This window comes from Crocodylus siamensis, chromosome 7 (genome assembly GCF_052110815.1).
Source record: "Crocodylus siamensis isolate JL-2025a chromosome 7, ASM5211081v1, whole genome shotgun sequence".
In the NCBI taxonomy this organism is placed as follows: Eukaryota; Metazoa; Chordata; order Crocodylia; family Crocodylidae; genus Crocodylus; species Crocodylus siamensis.
Genome location: NC_143401.1, coordinates 17,766,070 through 17,785,568, shown reverse-complemented (window position 1 = coordinate 17,785,568; position 19,499 = coordinate 17,766,070). Strand labels below are relative to the sequence as shown.

The 19,499-nt window shown below is 45.9% G+C and overlaps 1 protein-coding gene across 4 annotated transcripts in view; it reads left to right on the top strand.

The window, feature by feature from the left end:
* The window catches only part of PITX3 (paired like homeodomain 3), a 33,466-nt gene extending 14,518 nt beyond the window's left edge, over nucleotides 1-18,948 (top strand). For all 4 annotated transcript variants that reach the window (XM_090058260.1, XM_090058264.1, XM_090058262.1 and 1 more), the window contains exons 2-4: nucleotides 1,801-1,950; nucleotides 13,711-13,916; nucleotides 17,406-18,948. In XM_090058260.1, coding sequence (XP_089914386.1) covers nucleotides 1,842-1,950; nucleotides 13,711-13,916; nucleotides 17,406-17,969 — 879 coding nt within the window. In that variant the 5' untranslated portion in view covers nucleotides 1,801-1,841 and the 3' untranslated portion in view covers nucleotides 17,970-18,948. The remainder of the gene's footprint in view (nucleotides 1-1,800; nucleotides 1,951-13,710; nucleotides 13,917-17,405) is intronic.
* Nucleotides 18,949-19,499: the final 551 nt, after the last annotated feature.

Below are 19,499 nucleotides of genomic sequence, written 5' to 3'. Positions count from 1 at the left end.
AGCATAAAGATACCTTCAGTTTGTGACAGATCTTAGTCATGAAATATTGAATAAGAATTATCAGAATTAATAAGGCGTCCCCCCCTCATCTTGCCATGTCTTATATCTTTCATTTTATAGATACTAAAGTTGGCTTTTTAAAGATACTCATCATACCTCTGCCAATTGTATGCAGTGGGAGAGTTTCTTTTTCCCCGAGACCCCAGTTGACTTTGGCTGGGACAGAATAAAGCCAGTAATACATTTTCAGAAGTGATCTATGAGACATCTCACAAGAGTTATAATCCTTTATTTCCAAAGGCTAGTTCAAGCCAATAGCCCAATTAGAAGTCCTAATCTCTAATGCACTGAATTTTGGATGTGTAGAGCTTTCAAAATGTATCTACATTTCACAATTGATTTAGATTTGTAATGTGCCAAAACTCTATATGCAAGCAGCCAAGACTCTGAAATCCTAACCTGGATCTCAATTTATTGCTTCAGGCCAGTCACTACTACATTTTAGCAAAGCTTGGTTGCTGCCTGTAGAGTAGGAATAATCAGCACACATAAAGGATACTTGAAAATTTGCCGCATGTTACTCTTTATGAAATAAGCAGGTCTATGGAACACATCCTCCATGAATGCATCTATATAAAGATCAAGCACTGAGTGATAGCATGATCACCGATTAAAACCTGAGACCTTACTATGTATCCAAGGTAATTCCCCTTTCTAGCAACACATGGCAGGGCACTTAACCCTTGGGGATGGATCCAAAACTATCTACTTTGTACTTCAGATACCCATAATCAGAATCAAAATCTATTTCCTCCAATTTGACTATTCTTTAATATGCAATATCTGTAGGACGTTGATGTCCCCTAGGAAAAATGTGACAGAACTGACTTCTCCAGCCTCAGGCTAAGAGGTGGAAAGGAATCTTTAGGGTTTCTATAATCACTGAACAATGCTGACTGCACTCCAGCTTGGTTGATTTAGGCAAGGACTAGCACAACATGGACCTTTGGGGTCCCTGGAGAGGCACCTGGGAGCCAAAAGCAAAACCCAAAATTTGAATTAGTTTAGAATTGATCTGCTATTTCATTCAAGATGGTGTGGCTCCCAAGCACCCAAAGACTTTTGTTTAATGTAGGATTCATCATGGTCATAATGAGTCTAGCCCATTGCTGAAAAAACTTAATTAATTTGCAATATTCTAGGTCAGCTTGTATTTTGATAATATTTTGGTGCATGTGTTTCTTGCCTTCCTGTTTGTAACCCTGGTTTCTGTGTACATATGCCTGTGTATCTGAGCCTTATGTTTATACCACTGAAAATCTCTGGTCCTGTCTTTGTCTATCTAACACTATTTATACTTGACCAGCTTGTTAAGAAGCAAAAGGAGAAAGGGGAGGGAAAATATTGCAGGGAAAGATGGGGAGAGTTGGATGTTTGGGGAAGGTGCTAACTACATTTGGCTAGCTGCAGGGCCACTTCCTCAGATCTCCATTACACAGCCTGCTCCTGATGTTGCTATTTAAGTCTGAATGTCACCTATAAATCGGAGGCTGTATCTCTGAACGCTGCAAATAGAAGCACTGCTAGATGATCTTTGATTTATAGGGTAGCTGAGCACAGAGTTTGGTAAGAACTGCAGCCAGCCTGTCCCCTTTCAGCCAGGAAATTCAGCCTCAGCTGGGGATTTATGCCCACAGGTTGCCTCTACTTTTCCTAGTTCCTCTGTCCCTGCTTGGGGTGATGAAGAGAGGAAACAATTTTAGCTTTTCCACCCTACTGATCCTATGCCTGTTTCCACAGATTCTTCCTCCTCCTACATCACCATCCCTCATTTCTACAAAATGGATTTCAACCTGCTGACGGACTCAGAGGCTCGCAGCCCAGCTCTGTCCCTCTCCGATTCTGGGACACCCCAACATGAACACAGCTGCAAGGGGCAAGACCACAGTGGTAAGTACAGTCTCCTCTCTCTATAGACCATTTCCTTATTTCTAACATTACTGCACAGCATTACTGCCTTTTTATGTGCACACGCACAGACTTTTCTACTTCACTAGAGGGTGGGCATGGCCTCTTTTCAGGTGGCCAGGGGTCTCTGATAAGGAGGCTTGCTGAGCCAGCGTACCAAGTCTCTATACAAAGTGACCATAAGCTCTGGTTATAAAGACAGTAGTCTGATTACACAGGTTCTGCTCAGAAGCCCCAATTTCTGAGCTGGGGCCACATTATGCTAAATGTTGTGTAAGCATGTTATAAATCCAATGGACCTGACAAACATCTCTCAAGTTTAACATTGATTTGGACTTAGAATCCAGACTGAGCTCTTTCTTATAAAGAGGTTATCCCCCTTCTTCCATGTCCTCAGGGAACTCAGCAACTGATACATCAAGGGGCCACCATCCAGCCTTCATTAGTATCTACAGATGGTCCAAGGCTTCCTGGAGCTGGGTATGGCTGCGACTTCCAGACAGGCAACCGGGAAGAATTAGAGCAGGTTGGAGGGACACAGACACCTTACTGGGTAGATAAGGGCTGTTTGTTTTCGATGAAAAAACTCAAGCTGGGAGCCTGAAGGCTTCAGATCTTTCCTGAGCTAGCACCTATTTTTGGCTCTGGAGAAAGGCAAGCAGAAAAAGCTGCTTTCTAGGAGATGTAAAAGGAGTGGAATGAGGATGGGGGTGAGGAGGACTAGCAAAATAGGATAAATATGACCATCTGGTCGTACAAAGAGTGCAGGGAGGAGCAGCTGCATTCAGCCACTTTCTGATTAGTGTGCTGCATAGCTCTCCTTGGCCTTTCCTCTAGCACCATGTTGATCTGCAGAAGGTATAATACATCCTGGCTAGGGTATTGACATCTCCCTCACTCCAGGCTTCCTCCTGATTCAGTTAATAGAAATCTGGCTCTTGACTTTGTTGAGGGCAGGATCCAGTCCCCAGAGGCACCTGTGTCCAGGAACTAGGAGAGGCAGGAAACATGGATTCCAGCTTTGCTTGTGCCTGGGACTTGCTGGGGGAGTGCTCCCACCAAAGGCTGCCTGGGCTGGATGGCCAGCAGAGGTAGTTTAAGCCAGAGGCAGGCCTGTGTCAGGGTGCCAAAGACCGTCCCTGGGAGGTTCCTGGTGAGCCCAGGCCCCTTGCAGATGCCCCCAGTGCCTGCTCCCACCTGAGCCCTGCCACCTTCACTGTTTGCTTTTTATAGTGCAGGTGGAAGAGCCTGGTGGGGATCTGCTCAGATGCTGGAGCCCACCCATGTCCTAGACTCACTCTGCCCCCCACCATCTCCTTTGTTTTGTGCCTTCATTGCCCCTGGGGGCCATGCCCAGGGTCATGCAGGAGACCCCTGCCCGGTCGGGCTCTCCCCTCTCAAGCTGTCGGGCGCGTCCAGGTCTGCCTTGGCCCAGCTGGGGCACGGCCCGATCCTGGCCATGGTGGGGCTAAGCGGGGCCTGCCTTGGCCCCCGGGAGAGTCATGGGGGCACGGGGCAGGGCTGGTTCCTGATGCTCCACTCCAAGGCCAAGCCTGGGCCTGGGCATTTGCACTGTGCATCCCCCAATGGCACCCGAGGCTGGGCTGCAGCTCCTCACGAGTTCGGCCCCCTCCGCCAGGCACGGGGAAGGGCCGGGTCCCTGCCGGAGCACTTGGGGGGGGGGGGCAGTTAATAGATTGGCAGCCTACAAGAGGCCTGGGACCCACAGAGGAGTGGCTCCAGTTTGTCTTAATCACAGTCAAACAAAAAGATCTCAGGCCATCATCAAGCAAACTGTTTGCTGGAGACAGGATCATCCCTATCTCACCCTTTCAGGGGAAAAAAAGGGTGCTAAAACTCTTATGCTTACTCCCAAAGCATTCCTCCCCCAGCCCCAGGTACCTTGCCTCTAGTTACTGGGATGCAGGGGTCTAAATGTTCTCGGGAGACCCACACCTGGCCAATTTCCTAGCTAGAACTTCAGATTTTAATTACTTTCTTCTTCCCCCCCATTTAGCTCTTAACGGTGATCATTCCTATTTGAGCAGCATCTGCACAATTAGCTCAAGGGATCTCAATTAAGTAAAGCTTCTTAGGCATTGGACAGAAAAGGCAGGAGAGAGGACAAGATATAAGCTAAGTGAACCTTACAGCTGAGTCCCAAAGTTAAGTGCAAATGGAAGGAGTGAGGTTTTTCTCCCTCAACAACATCTGCTCAAGCTCACTAACTTGTAGTCTTCCCATTATCCCAGGAAGATGCTGCTTTTCCTTATCCCTGATGCTTAATCCAGGTTCAATAAATTGTCATTAGCACCTGGTTTACTTTTTCAGCCCATACCTCTTTATATAATTCACTACCCCGGTCCTCCAAGCTCTCTCAGTTTTCTTAAATGTATTCCACTTCAGAGGATTCTTGAGTCCCTGGTAAAAGGGAAGTTATTTATATTGGGTCCAGAGGCTCTTGGGGTGAAAGGCATTTATCGTGGTTGAAAACAATCCAAGTGTCTATACTCCCTTCTACTTCTGTGTTAATTACTCAACCTTTTTTATACAGCTAGGTTGTCATCACTAATATAATGCACAGAGCAATTCTATGAAATGAAGATAACAGGAAGTCAGAAAACTACAGACTGTCATTTCCCGCCCCCCTTATTTAAATTACTCTGCTTCCGGTTGCTTATATCTGTTTATCCTCATACCTCGGTTGTCATCTCTTCACGTCCACTCTGCTGCAAGTTGTCTGTTCCCTCCATACATCTTGCTTAGTTCCATTCAGTTTCAGCTGAAAAAAGCCTTAGCAACTTCTCTCCAAGGAAATGTGCCTTTTGCCCCTGAAGACAAGTGAATGTTCATTCTAGGTTAGCCATTTTGTTTAGGGTCTACTAGTTAAAGCAGTGGACTCCAAATTCTGGGTTCTCTTCGGGACTTGGTCACTAATTTGCTTTGACTTCAGGCAGGCTTCTTTCTCTCTGTGCCTTGGTTTCCCTGCCTCTGAAATGGAATTTTATCCTTGTGCTTCAATATCCTGGGCAGCAGCAAGCTGGAACTAGCATTTGATTAAGGGTTGGATGGAAGCTATTAATTAAATGTCATGTTTCTTTTATGATGGAAAGGATAGCTAGTCACCTGAAAGCAAGAGAAAATGTAACTTGTAGCCTCATAAAAGGCAGCTTAGGAGATAGGTAAGCTCATGTCAAGCTTTCAATGTCTTTGCTCAGAAAGACTGTACTGTGGATGCACCACTGCATTACAAAAGGGAGCTGAAGCGGACACTGCCTGAATCACCCAGCTGTAAATATAATTATAGCTAGTACAGGTGGCAGTACAACCTGTAGCTGTTAATCAGGTGCTTACAATTTTGCCTCACTTAATTTGTTCAGGCTGAAATTTCCATGTTAAATGTCTGCTCCAGGATTAACCTTTCAGACTTAGCTACTTCCAAGAACAAAGTTGCAAGGAAAAGTTGTGCTCTCATCAAATAGTCTCACAGCTGTGTGGTGGAAGAGCCCTAGCAAACAAGGCTGCAGAGTTTCACAGGGAGTAGCACTGGTGTCAGAGATGCGCTCATGCCATCTGGGTGGAAAACTGTCTCAAACTGGTCTAATTATAAGCCTCTAAAATAGGAAAAGTGTGTGCTCAGAGTTGTAAGGGTTTAACAGCTAAATTATCAACATAGTGCATCTGTATTGGGCACACTCCAACTTCTCTCAGTTTCTACATGTGACTTCACTGTGTACATGCCATCCCAGCAGGATGACCAAACATGCTCCCAACCTACACTTTCAAGGGATTAAGGACTTTTTCACTTATTAAACAATTGCAGGGAAAGTACCTGAACTGAAAGCAGAAAAATTCTCCTGCTGATATCTCTGAAGGAGGAAGAAGTTATTCTAATAGGAGTGAAGAACAGTAGAGTTGAGGAGTATGGTGTGGTGCCTGTCCATCACCCTTCTCTGCAGCATCTGGAACTGAACCCATTATTCCTGAGTCCCACTCTTCCTTTGCTGCCTAACAAATATAGAAGAAACCCATTGGTAAAATGCATCTTCACCACCCTCTAGTGGCAGATCTATGCATGAAGGGAAAATGTTCTTTTCTGTCACTTACCCTGACAGTTCAGCAGGCAGTGGTTCTTTGCTAGGGCCCTGTAGATACCAGCTCTGATGATGATTTTCTAGAGGGGAGGGCAACATGCTTTTTTAAGTTTGTATAAAATGTAGAAATTGAAAACAAAATGGAGAAAATATAAAGCTTCAGAATCAAGGGTTTAGAGTTAGCAAATGCCAGAATGACAGTTACCCGTGTGACCTAATTTCATCCCCCTTGTACGCATGTAAAACACAGTGTGGTCATTAATGATGTGACCACATGCTTTCTTTCTGCAGGACTTATTCAGTGGGAGTTGCAGGTGCTTATTACCTCTGCAAATTAGAGCACTCGCATCTAAGCTACAGCTACCTGCTAATACAGGTGTGACCAGAGTGCTGTCCTATTCATAGGACTCATGAGGAAATTTACTAGTGCCCACAAGAAATTATGCTGGTATAGCTAAAATTGGCATAATTATTCAATTAAGTTCCTCTGTGCTGGGCAAATCACTAAACAGAGTGGATGAGTGGATTCTATTCCTGCTTTGGGCTGGAAGTATTAATAGTGAAGGATCCTCAAACAGAAGTGAAGTCACTGCATCTCTGCATACACTTCTGATTAAGTGACTGAGTTTTTTTTCTTAGCTCTGAGCAGCTAATTTCTGCTAAAACCACAGTAGTTTTATTGAGTGGGGGTGGGGGAAGTAAAGCATGTAAAATATTTCCCATCCTCTTACAGATTATTAGTAGACGCTCAGTTATCCACACATACACAAATCTCCAGTTCTTTTTTAAACAGTAATCTAGAAATAAAATCGTCCTTTGAACAGTGATCATTAGCTGGCCCTACTTACATACAGGGCTGATTCTGACTCCCAGTTACAGTGGTACACGCCCTCCTCTTAGTGAGAGCTAGACAGGCAACTTTGAGGGTTCAGTTGGTGGATGGGTGGAAGAGGAAACGTGCTGTAGTGTAACTCCATCTTGGGCTGCTTGACACTAGGAAAGATAGGATTCAATGGCATGTGCTTCCTTGCTTTTCTCAGTAGCAGGGCTGGTCTTCCTGGTTCAAACCCCTTAACTTAGAAAGTGAGGAACCTTTGGGAACAGGGCATATGAGCCACTGTTAGCTTTGCCTACATTTTGGCATGTTCCAGTTCACTAAGAAGGAAGCTGATTATACAGTGATCCCTCTTCTGCTATTTTACACCATGGGAGACAGGATAGACCCCCTACAGGGTTTAGGATGGGATGAGACAGAGAAACCAGCCTGCTTCCAAGAACCCTAACGAACTGATGTCCCCCCCCGTATAAATGTTTATAGGTTGGCAGACTAGAGCAATTTCTTGTTTGTTCAGTTGTATATTTTCAATTCTTAAGACACCCCCTCCAGGTTTCCAGTCTCCTAAGTACCAGCAACAAGTGAAAAAGATGAATCCCAGTTTCATGATAGAATATGGAGACTTTGCTGTATCACTGGTCTAGGCTGTTGTGAGCAGACACCTGTTTAGGGCTGTCTGTGGAAGCCTCATAGTACTTAATGATCAACTCTCTATGTCTATGAATATGTCCCCATCCGCAAAGAAGCCTTGGGTTACATGGCCATAGAGACGGAACTAATCTCCCATCCTTAGAAGTAGCTGAAGAGGCAGCATACAGGAAACTATGTTACCACTTTATGGGCTGGTTCTGTTTGAGGGGGCTGGGAGCAACCTGCCATTTCTTCACAGCACAGAGTTCATATGCTAACAAGTATACTAGCTTAGAGGACTAACACAAAGGTTAGCAACCTTTTATAGTGGGCCACTGCTTGTGACCCAGCTGTTGATCCCCTCCACAGTCTCCAATGCACCTACTGCCATGTCTGTCATGCACCAGTGCCTCTGATGTGCACCACTGATTCCTGTCCCCAGCGGCAGTAGAAAGGGGCAAATTCAGCAGTGACAGTAAGAAGAGCCTACTGTAGAGGGCAAGAGGCAGTAGCAGGAAGGGCTTCAGAGAGGTGTGCTGTAGAGGGTCAGTGACACAGTGCAAGGTGGAAAAGGGGGATTCTCCAGGACAAGCTGCTTGCTGTGGGCTGGCTCAGACTACAGGCTGGATCCAATCACTTTGCAGCTCAGATCGGATCTGCAGCTGTAGGTTGCTGATCCCTGAGTTAGAGGACAGCCCAGAAACAGATATGACAGTAAACACCTCTCTCTTCCTACTTGCTTGTTTCACTTATGATAATATTCTGTACCCATACAAAACAGTCCCTTCTCACTGAAACCCAAACACAGCTTCTGCTCTCCCCTGTCCCTGAGCAATGATTTCCAATCTGGAAAATATCACTCATCTTGACAAAGGCTGTTTTGTCACTAACATGACATTTTCCTGCATTGCTCCCCTTGTATACGCTTAAGGAAGGTGGTGGGGGGAGGTGGTGTTCCCAGCAGTAGTGTACAGGAGGCACTGGAGAATATTAATAATTAAATGATACCACAGAAAAGGGTTTGAGGGTCCCTTGGTAAAGGCAGAAGCTGTCAGGGATGAAGACTTGCTTAGGACAGGTATATACTTTCAGAGCCTCTACTGCTGTACCTGGGGGCTTTATGGGGACAGCGGAGCCCTCTAGCGGAGATACTGTGTATAGCAAGAGAAGTTTTTATGCTGGTAGGGCTGCTGTGCTCTGTCCCGCTGACATACATTACCCACCAGAGCTACAACTCTACTAGAAACTAAGCCAATGAAAGCACTTGACTGGCACAGTTGCATGTACACCATGGCTTTTGCTATCAGTGTGGTCTAAAGGGATTCAAATTTTTCATGCTCTTAGCTCAGCGGTTGACAACCAGAGCATGGCACATGAAAACATTTTGCTCAGCAAGTGTGCCTCACGGCAGACAGCAGGGAAGGGGCTGGGGCTCCACTGCCACAACACAGGCTCCATGGCAGGTGGCACACTGCATGGAGGTCTGCAGAGTCCCATCCCAGTTCATTGCTGGTGACAAGTGCATGCGTGGCTTGGTGCAGATAGTGGGAAAGAGGCCAGGGCTGTGCTACTACCATAATAAGGATGAGGCCTCGTGTGGCTTCCCTACAGTTTGCCCTGGCACACCAACATCTTACAAGTTGATGTTGGGGTGTTTTTGGCACTTGTCCCAAAAACATTGCCAAACCCTCTCTTACCTGACAGAGCCATATCAGTAAAACCTCACAGTATAGATCTGACCTTTGAAATGCCCAGTAAAATGGGGTTCCAATCTCAGAGTTTTCAACTGGTCCTGCGAATACAGTTAACAACAGGTATAGCACCATAAGCACAATTCCTGTTCCAGAAGAAGTAAGGAGAAGATAGGAACACATGAGCACTGATCTCTGTGGCACAGCTGGTTAGTGTGTTCAGCTATGAAGCAAAAGAAGTGTGGTTTGCACTCATTTAAGGATGTTGGCTGGGCTGCGTACCTTGGGGCTAAAATTCAGAAGTCAATGCCTAACATGGAGAGGGACAGTCCTGCCTTGAGAAGGGCAGTTGAAGTAGGTGACCTTTCATGGTCCCTTCCAGCCTCATTTTTCTGTGGTTCTATGACCTGGCACTTCCATCTAATCCAGAATCCTGTCCAAGACAGTGGCCAGAATCAGATGCTCCCAAAGAAGGTGGAAGGAGCCATTCAGGGGTGGCTTCAGGGGGGTGCAGTAGTGCGCTTGCATCCCCTTTGATTCCTCGTTGTCCCAAAGTTTCAAATCAACTGCCTGGCAGTAGCGGCAGCATTTCTAGTCAGGCAGTGCTGAGGGAGTCACTGGACTTCATGGCTTATTATAATTTACTAGCCATGGGATTGTCAACCAGGGGTATGTGTACCCCTAGGGGTACTTAGAAAGGCCATAGGGGTTACACGCCGGCAGGGATGGAGCGCAGGTGTCTCCCCTGGTGCATTCCCATACTTTACTTCTTACCTGGGGGAGGGATGCATCAAGTGCCACCAGCTCCACGCAGTACAGTGCAGTGCCTCCCCGCCCACTACCTCAGCTTGCTCTCTGTGCCCGCTCCCAGGAACAGGGCTGGGGGGACAAGGGCAGTGGTGTCCCTCTGTGGGGCCGCACATGCGCCTCCCGGCTAGCTGGATTGTGGGGGGCTCGCATGCAGCTGCCACCATCACTACTCTGTGCCACCACTGCTGCTGTGCCACCTTCTCACAGCCGGTCACAAGCATGGCTCCGTGGGCTGGTGACAAGCAGCTTGTGATTGGCCAGGGGTGAGGCCTATCACCAGCCCATGGAGCTGTATGTGCAACTGGTCATGAGAAAGCAGTGTAGGGTGTGCCAAAGGCTGTGGTGTGGGGTGGCAATCTTGGCAGTGGCAGCGATGGCCACCACGTGTGAGCGTCCTCCTCCCCACATCTAGTCATCTGGGTGGCATGTGTGTGGCCTGCAGATAGGCACCACTGCCATCGCCCCCCTGGCCCTGCTTCTGGGAGTGGGCACAGAGACATTCCCCTCCTCCCTTCTTGATCTGGCCCCACTCCACCCCTTCCCCCAAACACACTTACCTCCTGGGGGAGATTGTGTGTGTCCCCTGCCCGCCTGGTAGCAACAGGCACATAGCATTGCGCAGCTCTTGGGACAGTGGGGTGCGAAGTCCAGCCCGCAGCAGCAGCTGCCTCTGCCCTGTGCACAGATCTGGGGGGCACGTGCCCCCGAGGCTTCGACCAGAGTGCATACAGCAACAGGAGCTGCCCCCCTCCCTCCCCCCTGGATGACCTGCTTTTGTGGCTCCATCCCGCACTCTGCCTACCCCTGCCCCATGCCTTAAAAAGAAGAGAACAATATAAAGGGGTACATGAGCTGAAACTTTGAGGCAGAAGGGGTACACTTGTTAAAAAAGGTTGATAATCCCTTTACTAGCCAGTTGTCTGTTAGGAATGACGGTGTAGGGGAGGGCAGGAGAGGATGGAGCACCGCCACCTACCACCCTGTGTTGCCACTCCCTCTGGGGAGCAGGGCCGGGTGAGGGGCCAGGCCCCACTCTGTCCCTGCCATCATGGTGGCACTCTGCTGCACTGCCTCCTGTCCAAAACGCTCCAGCTTTAGGGACAGAGGGACTAAGCCCTTAATTATATTAGAATCATCTGATCCCTTCTAAATTCTTCATTCCACAGGTGTTAAAAACCCTTTCTCCTTTTAATGGTCTTGATGTCCCGCCAATCAGGCCATCCTTTGTTCTGCACTTCTGCTGTCCCTTAGCTGCCCTTGAAGCTCCGATTTCACAGCCCTGCAAATTGTATTCGACTCATTCCAAGGCAATTATATTCCATTTTAAATTGAATAATACAGCTTGAGGCTCCTAGCATATTAGTAAAGCTTCTAGTTTATTTTTAACTGGAGAAAAATATGTGATGTTTTATATGTGATGAGGCATCACACCATCTGCCTTTTCAAAATTCTAGATTTGCCTATAGTGTCATTAGCAGGGATCCTGGTTTTCTTTGATTTAAAAAAATCCCCAATTTTCAGATTTAAAAAAGTAACCCCAAATCCACATTTTTCCATGACTAAAATGAAACACCATAGTGAAACGCTATGGTGTTTCATTTTAGTGTTTCCCCAGAGTGGTGTTTCATTTTAATTGTGGAAAAATGTGGATTTGGGGTTACTTTTTTAAATCTGAAAATTGGGGATTATTTTTTAAAATCAGAGAAAACCAGGATCCGTGGTTATTAGTGAGCAATTAGAGAATAAGCTGCCCTAAAAGAAAGAAGCTTCCTTTTGCCCTTTGACAATTATTATTTTCCCCAGTCATTTATTTTTCCCCAGAAGTGTCTTGCTGAAACAAAGTGTTGTCATTGCTCACAGGAGAAGATTTTTAATGTACAGTATGCTGCTTTTTTCTCCCCCATGTTCTGCTGTTCCCATGGAATGGTTACAGTTCCCACAAATGATGCAAAGATTGACTTTAAGTTACCTCTTGATAGAGATAATTTGATATTCCTGTTCTGTCCTGTTTCACAAGGCATGCAGTTGCACTGACTGCAATGTAGGGCAGAGGATGACTGCTGGAATCTTATCTTTGTTTGATTTGTCTACAGCAGTGTCACTGAAGTGACTTCAGCGTAGTGGAGAGAGATCTGAGTTAACTTTAAACTAGCTTACTTGGGTATCAGTAGCAGTCTAGCCACAGCAGCATGGTTGTTTAAGGCTTGTGTGCTGGAAGATGTCTATGAAGATGACATTTTAACTCATGTTTCTGACCTGACTTCCTTACTAGACTTGACTGTGAATACTGGGGTTCAGTTCAACAGAAAGAATTGCTAGAGGGTCATTTCATAGAAAGAAAGATGGTAAGAAAAGGACATGAACCATAAGGAAGGGATCCAGTGATGAGAAAAAATAGGCAGGGGAACAACAGGCCATACTTCATGATGACAAAAGCTAAGAAGGGTTGAATGTCACTTTTATCACCTTACTGCCTAATGTCTGTGCCTAAAGACTCCAAATAAGACTTAAAGGAGTGACCTTTGCTACTCACATGAATGGCTCCTTCCACTTGCAGAAAGAGACTATTTGTAATCGATCTCTGGCCGCATGGATTCCCTCTTCTCTCCGTTGGCTGCTGTCCCCTAGAAATCCCTGCTAATGAAACTGTAGCATCCAAAGACATGGTGAAGAAAATAGTTCAACCATATAAATGAAATATATTTTTATATAGTGAATGTCATTTTTGTGTCCTATTGGTCATTATGTGCACTCTAAAAGCCTGGAAGACTAAAGGATTTAACTCCAGTTCTGTTTTCTCCTGCCCTTTAAACTACAACCATCATCCAAATAGCTGAGTCCCTTCCAGAAATGGAATGAACCATGCAACTTACATTACTTACTTACTCTATTCTCTACCATTTTTTCTGAGTTTTGCATACCTTTAAAGTGCAACCTCTTTTGGTTTGTCTAGCTGCAGAATTACAGTGGCTGAGCTAAAGGTGGGATTTTAGTTAGGTCAGTGCAAGAAGATACAGGCATTTTAAAACCTGTTTAGCCTGACATGTCAGTTTAACTTAAGTTTGTTAGGAACAGATTTAAACCAAACGGTAATGAACCACACTTAAACTGAAGCAAAAGTAAGGAGAATGTCTATGCAATGTTTTGTGTCAGTTTATAAATGAGCTACAAAACCAGGGCAAGTTGGGTATGGACAAGAGGGTTTTTGGATGCTTCTGTGCATCAAAGTGGAGGTTCGTTGTGTAGCTGCAAGGCTGAGCCAGCGAGAGAAGAGAAACTCAATCTCAGGGTGTAATACCCAACACCATCCCTAGGCATGCATTTCCCCTGGATTTGTCTCCCTTAGTAAATTTACTCCATTATAAAGACCAGATCAGCTCACTCACTGTAGGTCTTTGGTAGATGCTATTACAGAGCTTGGCCACCAGGCGGGAGGTGAGCCGTCACTAGAGGTTCTGCATAGCAACTCTCAGGTAATAATGCAAGCTCACTACGCGTTTTTCATGGCAAAGGGCCTGCACCTAGATTATAGGGACTGGGAAGATGGTGATATGGCAGTAAGATGCACCAGTGTCCTGGGAATCGGATGCAGAGGCCAGAAGCCTGCAGGTGCTTGTACCACAATGGTGAGAGGTGTCTCCTAGAAGAGCTCTGACAGATTTCCTCCTTTTGCTTTTTGCAGACACAGAGAAGTCCCAGCAGAACCAGACTGATGACTCCAACCCTGAGGATGGCTCCTTGAAGAAGAAACAGCGAAGGCAGAGGACTCACTTTACCAGCCAGCAGCTCCAAGAACTGGAAGCCACCTTCCAGCGCAACCGCTACCCAGACATGAGCACCAGGGAGGAGATAGCAGTCTGGACCAATCTGACTGAGGCACGAGTCCGGGTATGGCCACTCCTCATCTTCCACTCCACGCACCCTCAACACAGCTAGAGCTTGGGGAACTGGATTGAAACTGGATCCCAGCTCTGCAGCCAGCCCCAAGCCAGCCCAGTAAAGGCTTTGCCAGATTCTGAGATAAACCCCAGAATCTGCTCCTAGCACTCAGCAGGCCTCAGTCACCCCGTCACAGGAACAGCTGCTCACTTCTGCAAGACTTCATGAGGGAAATCTCACCAAGGCTAACATGGGGCATCTTCTCCCACAAGCAGGAAGCTGCGCATCCTCCATGCCAACATATTTCCCCGGGGAGGAGTAGTGAAAGAGGGAGGTGCCTCTGCTGCTCAGAGTCCAGGGCCCTCGGGGAAGAAACCCGGTGCCATAACACACTTCATGGAGTTCCTCCATCTCACACTTGTAATGCTCTGTGCCCTGACTGTTGCCACTGCCCCTGTGCTCTTCTCCCTCCCTTTCCCTGTCCTCGCTGTCTTCACTTCTGTGCCGTCTCTCTTCACCTCCGATTCCCCGTGCCTCTTCCCAGTCTCTTCCATATTGCCTCATAACTTCCCCTGCCTCACAACGGCCTTGCCCAACAGATGAGGTGTTCGCCTAGGATTCGAGAGGCCTATTTCCTATGCTATCACATGCCTGTGAAGTGATCTTGGATGAGTCACTGCCTTTCTCTATGCCTTCCTTCCTTGCCCCCTCCTTTATCATGTGGACTGAAATGGGAAGTTCTTTGCAGCAGAACTAATTCATTATATAGGGTCAGGACTCCAGTCTTGCGAGTGTCTTCTGGATGTTACTATAAATACAAACTAACAGCATCCTTATCTCTCCCTCATCTCATCCCCTAGACCAGTAGTCAGCAACTGTTCAAGTGACAGGCCAGAGTGACCCAGTTCGGGTCAGAGGCAAGTGGGCAGGTGCTTGGACCCAGCCATCATTGCCACTTTTCAGTGCAATGACATGGGAAAGCAACTGCCAAAGCCCCATGTCTGTGGGACCGATCAAATGGCTCTGCAGGCTGGATCTTACCTGTAGTCTATAGTTTGCTGACCCCTGCCCTAGTCTCTCTACACTGCCCGCATCCCAATTTCCCCAAGTGCCAGTTTCTGTCCTTTCCCTATTCTATCCTCTCCCCTTCTTTTTAATCCTTTCAGTTCTTTTTGCTCAGTATTTTACTTTGGTCCAGGCTGCAGGTTTCTGTTCCTGTCAGGAATTAGTTCTCAGAACACAAGGGCTCATTGCTAGCTCACGATTTTTGAATCTCAGGAGATTTTGGCTGTCCAAAGGAAATTCTTATGAATTTCTGGTGACTGTTCTTCCCCTCACAAAAGTTTGCCTTTCTCCAAAATGGCTCCCAGTTGCTGTGACTGTCAATAAGAGTGAAGTCATACATGCCTTCAGAAGATGGCTGACAAGCCTCTAAATTTTAGAGATGAAAAATGAGACTTCTCCAGCAAAGATGGATGGATGGATGCCATCGCCCTTTATTTCTAGTTGAGCAGAAGCTAAGCTCTGAGGGGAAAGGGCAGCTGATTTGTCTTGTTGTGAGGGTTAAGAAACTGTGGAGATCCTGGCAATGGGAGAAAATTAAGCAAGATACATTAGGACTTGGAGCAGGGAGAAAAGAAAGCAGATGATGGATTACAGGTGAGCAGAAAGGAAGGAGACAGATGGGTACAGGGGAGATACGGGGTGGCAGTCGGGGAGAAGGTGCTGAGTAGGCAACTGTGATTAGAAAAAGACATTTCATTAGCACTGAGCATTCAGCAGGCAGAGCTGTAGAAGAAAGAGAGATCTACACTGATCATGGGGGGAGGCCAGTGCTAAGGTGATAGAAATGATGATCCCTAAGCCCCTGAATTAGGACCCCCTGAGCCCTCTTCAGGTCCACTCATACTGCAAAAGGGAGAGATTTTTGCAGGGCAGGAGATAAAGGGAAGTGCAGAAGGAAAAAAGAAGTGAAGTAGCTTCCTACCCTGGCTAAGGCAGGATTGACAGCTCCTCACAGCTCAGTTGATGTAACCCAATAAGTAGAATTTACTGCAATCCTTGAGCAGGAAACCTACCTTTAAAACTGAATCTTCAGCCTATTATGATTCTATGCAAGTCTGAAATCTGCAGCTTCCCCTCACTCATGACAAGGCAATATTGTTGCTGTAATTCTTAAAGATCCAAACAAACAACAGCACAGGCCCAAAGCATAAGAACCCAGAAGGAAAACTAATTAGAAATGCATTAGAAACTTGCTTCACCATTCAAACTTGAGAAAAATGCCAAAAGTAAATTGCATTATTGCTTAAGCAAATCATATTTAAAACACAACAAAATTTCCAGGCTTCCTAATCCAAGATAGTATCAACAATCCAAGAAAAAAATATATAGACTTTTTATTTTCACACGGTTCCATTTATAGTTTTTAAAATCAACTTTTATATTCTTTGGGTTTACTGTATCTTAGTCTTTATTTAATAATCTTTCACCCTTTTCTAATGAAGGCCAAAGTTAACAAAAAAACCCACAAACCAAGATAATTTTTTTAGATAAAAAAAGACAAAAACAGATTTGTAGCCATACTCACACCTGTATGGTCCTCAAACTGTGTTCCTCAGAGCACTTGCTCATAGCCTACAAAGACCTAGCCAGTCACATGTTAAAGCTTTTCCTTCTGGTTTCTAATCACTAGATCAGTTTTGGGGAAAAAAGGCTAACTAATTTTATAGGGGTGTAGGTTGTAGCTAATTTTATAATATTTTGCCCATGTAAACAACTAATTTTATAATATTTTGCCCATGTAAACAACTGCTAGACTTGATATATGATGGGGAATGCGCAGCAAAGTGTGTGACATGATTGCAAATAAAAGAGGAGAGTGAGTCAGAGATAATTTTTTTATTAAATTGTGGCACATGCCAGAGCAGAGTTTGAGGTTTTCTGACTTCCTGAGAATCTCTGCTGAAAATTTCCAGCTGGTTCTGGTAGATCTCCATTACAGTCAAAGAATCAGCAAAAAACTTGAGAGCCCAGAAGGGGGGATTTTGAAGGAGCCTGCTGAATTTTTCACTATTTTGGCGTAAATTCACTCTTTGGGGTATCTATGGAAACCGTAGAGGTGCATGACTGCATTTACACTGTAAATCATGATGGGACTCAAAGACAGAAAACACCTTACACAATGACAATCTCCATTTCATGATTATCTCCTATATTGCAGACTCTGTTGTTTGATTTTGGGGCTCCTATCCACTTTCATTGGAAGATCATTCCAACCACCTAGCAGGACACCACTAAGCAACCTGTCCTGATATACAGTTAGCTTTTTCTTTCATGAATTCTACTGAGCACCTCCCATTTACAACCCCTTCATTCATTCCACTCAATCCCTCTCCCAATATCCTTGGATTAGTAAAGGAAGGATAAGGGATGAATAAGAAGGTTTCCCCGCCAATAATCACAGTGACCCCCTTCCCCTCTCTCCTTCCTTTGCAGGTCTGGTTTAAGAACCGCAGAGCCAAATGGAGGAAACGAGAAAGGAACCAACAGGCAGAACTTTGCAAGAACAGTTTTGGAGCCCAGTTCAATGGACTGATGCAGCCTTATGATGACATGTATTCTAGCTACTCATATAACAACTGGGCTACCAAGGGCCTTGCCACCAGTCCCTTGTCAGCCAAGAGCTTCCCCTTCTTCAACTCCATGAATGTCAGCCCCCTTTCCTCCCAACCCATGTTTTCCCCACCCAGTTCCATTGCCTCCATGACCATGCCTTCCTCCATGGTCCCCTCAGCAGTGACTGGAGTACCTGGCTCCAGCCTCAACAACTTGGGAAACATCAACAACCTCAACAGCCCAAGCCTCAACTCTGCTGTTTCATCCAGTGCCTGTCCTTATGCCTCTACTGCCAGCCCCTACATGTACAGGGACACATGCAACTCCAGCCTGGCCAGCTTGAGGCTGAAGGCCAAGCAGCATGCTAACTTCACTTACCCAGCAGTGCAGACGGCAGCTTCCAACTTGAGCCCTTGCCAATATGCTGTGGACAGGCCTGTATGAAGGACTGCCCTCTCTGCCCATCGGGGACTTGACCTAAGCCTGACAAAAGGAGACCTTTTGCCCTAAAAAATGGGGTATGTCATGCAGGAGAGAGACAGGCAGACAGACCTCTATGAAGACTTGTCTAACTATCGTATGGTGAATTTTGACCGTCTTTCCCCCCCCCGGTAAAACAACCAAAACTGTCCATTGGAAACCCAGTTGGAAACACAGAAACCTATGACATGCAGTTTTCCTAACTCCTGGGCAGCAGGACTGAGCACATTTCAATCTAACCCCCAAAATCTGACAGTTCTTCACTCCCTGCCCTTGGATCAAAAATTCCTGTTTAAAGCATAGGCAACCAGATGGTACAGCTCCAGGAGGCAGCCGGGGACTGAGGCAAAATAGCACAGCCACTCAGTGCTTGGTTGACCACACAAATGTGTGAGAGCTGTCTGATGTCATATAAAGGCATCTTTCCCACTTATTTATCATGTGGCCAATTCTGAACCCAGCAAGGAAGGCCCTGGCTCAGTCAGCATACATTTTTATATTGCAAATATATGCATGGCCATTACAACTTGAAGCCCTTAGGGACTGGGAGTTGTAGGGAATGTAGACTGTGTGTGTGTTTATATTTTATATACACACACACACACACACACACACATATATATATATATATATATATATATATATAAAAAATATACTTTTTTTGTTTTATACATGGAACAATCTCTGAAGTAGACCTTAAGGATGAAAACCCAAGCATGTCCACCAAAGCAGAGCGTTCTGCCTGCCATGCTTTAGCGCATAAGTGCATAAGTCATTTCCAGTCTGATAGGAATTCCTTTGCCAATGTACACCCAAAGAATTCCCTCTTCCCTCCCCCCCATCCTTCTGCAACAAATCAGCCCCCCTCTTGCGCACCTTCCCCTCCTGCAATTCTACTTTGGAAAGAAAATAAAATGAAAGTTGGAGCAATCCCTTTCAGGTTCATGTTTGTCTGGTTATTGGAAGTGCAAGCTGATAACCTGGGGAAGAAACAGTAAGGCTGATAAAAGTGCAGTGCTCTATGCAGGCCCTGGTCTGAGACCCTTTCCCTTTTCTCCCTTGCTAGGGACTGTAAAAAACCCAATGAAGCTAAACATCAACAGCAGAGTCCAAAACAGCTCTCCCAGGCTGCCCCTGTGATCTTGTAACTTTGGGCAAGTGGCTCCAGCCCCTGCCCACGTTCTAACATGGAAAAGCTCCAATTCCTTCTTAGTTTCTAACAACGGAAGAGTTACTTATACCTTCTGCCACTTCCCAGAATGCTATGCCCCTACATTACTCAGCATCCTCTGTAATTTTAACTCCAAGCATGCCTCCTGTTCTGCAGTGTATCTAGGCTGACCGCAATACTGGAGCTGGGAATTTGCCTTAAAGGGCCAGCACTGCTGCATACAGTGAACAGAGGAAGAGCTCCTACCTCTTTGGTTGGTGCTGAGAAGAGGGTAGAGAAAATTCTTCCTTCCCTCTCAGCTCTGGCTGATATAAAAGCTCTAC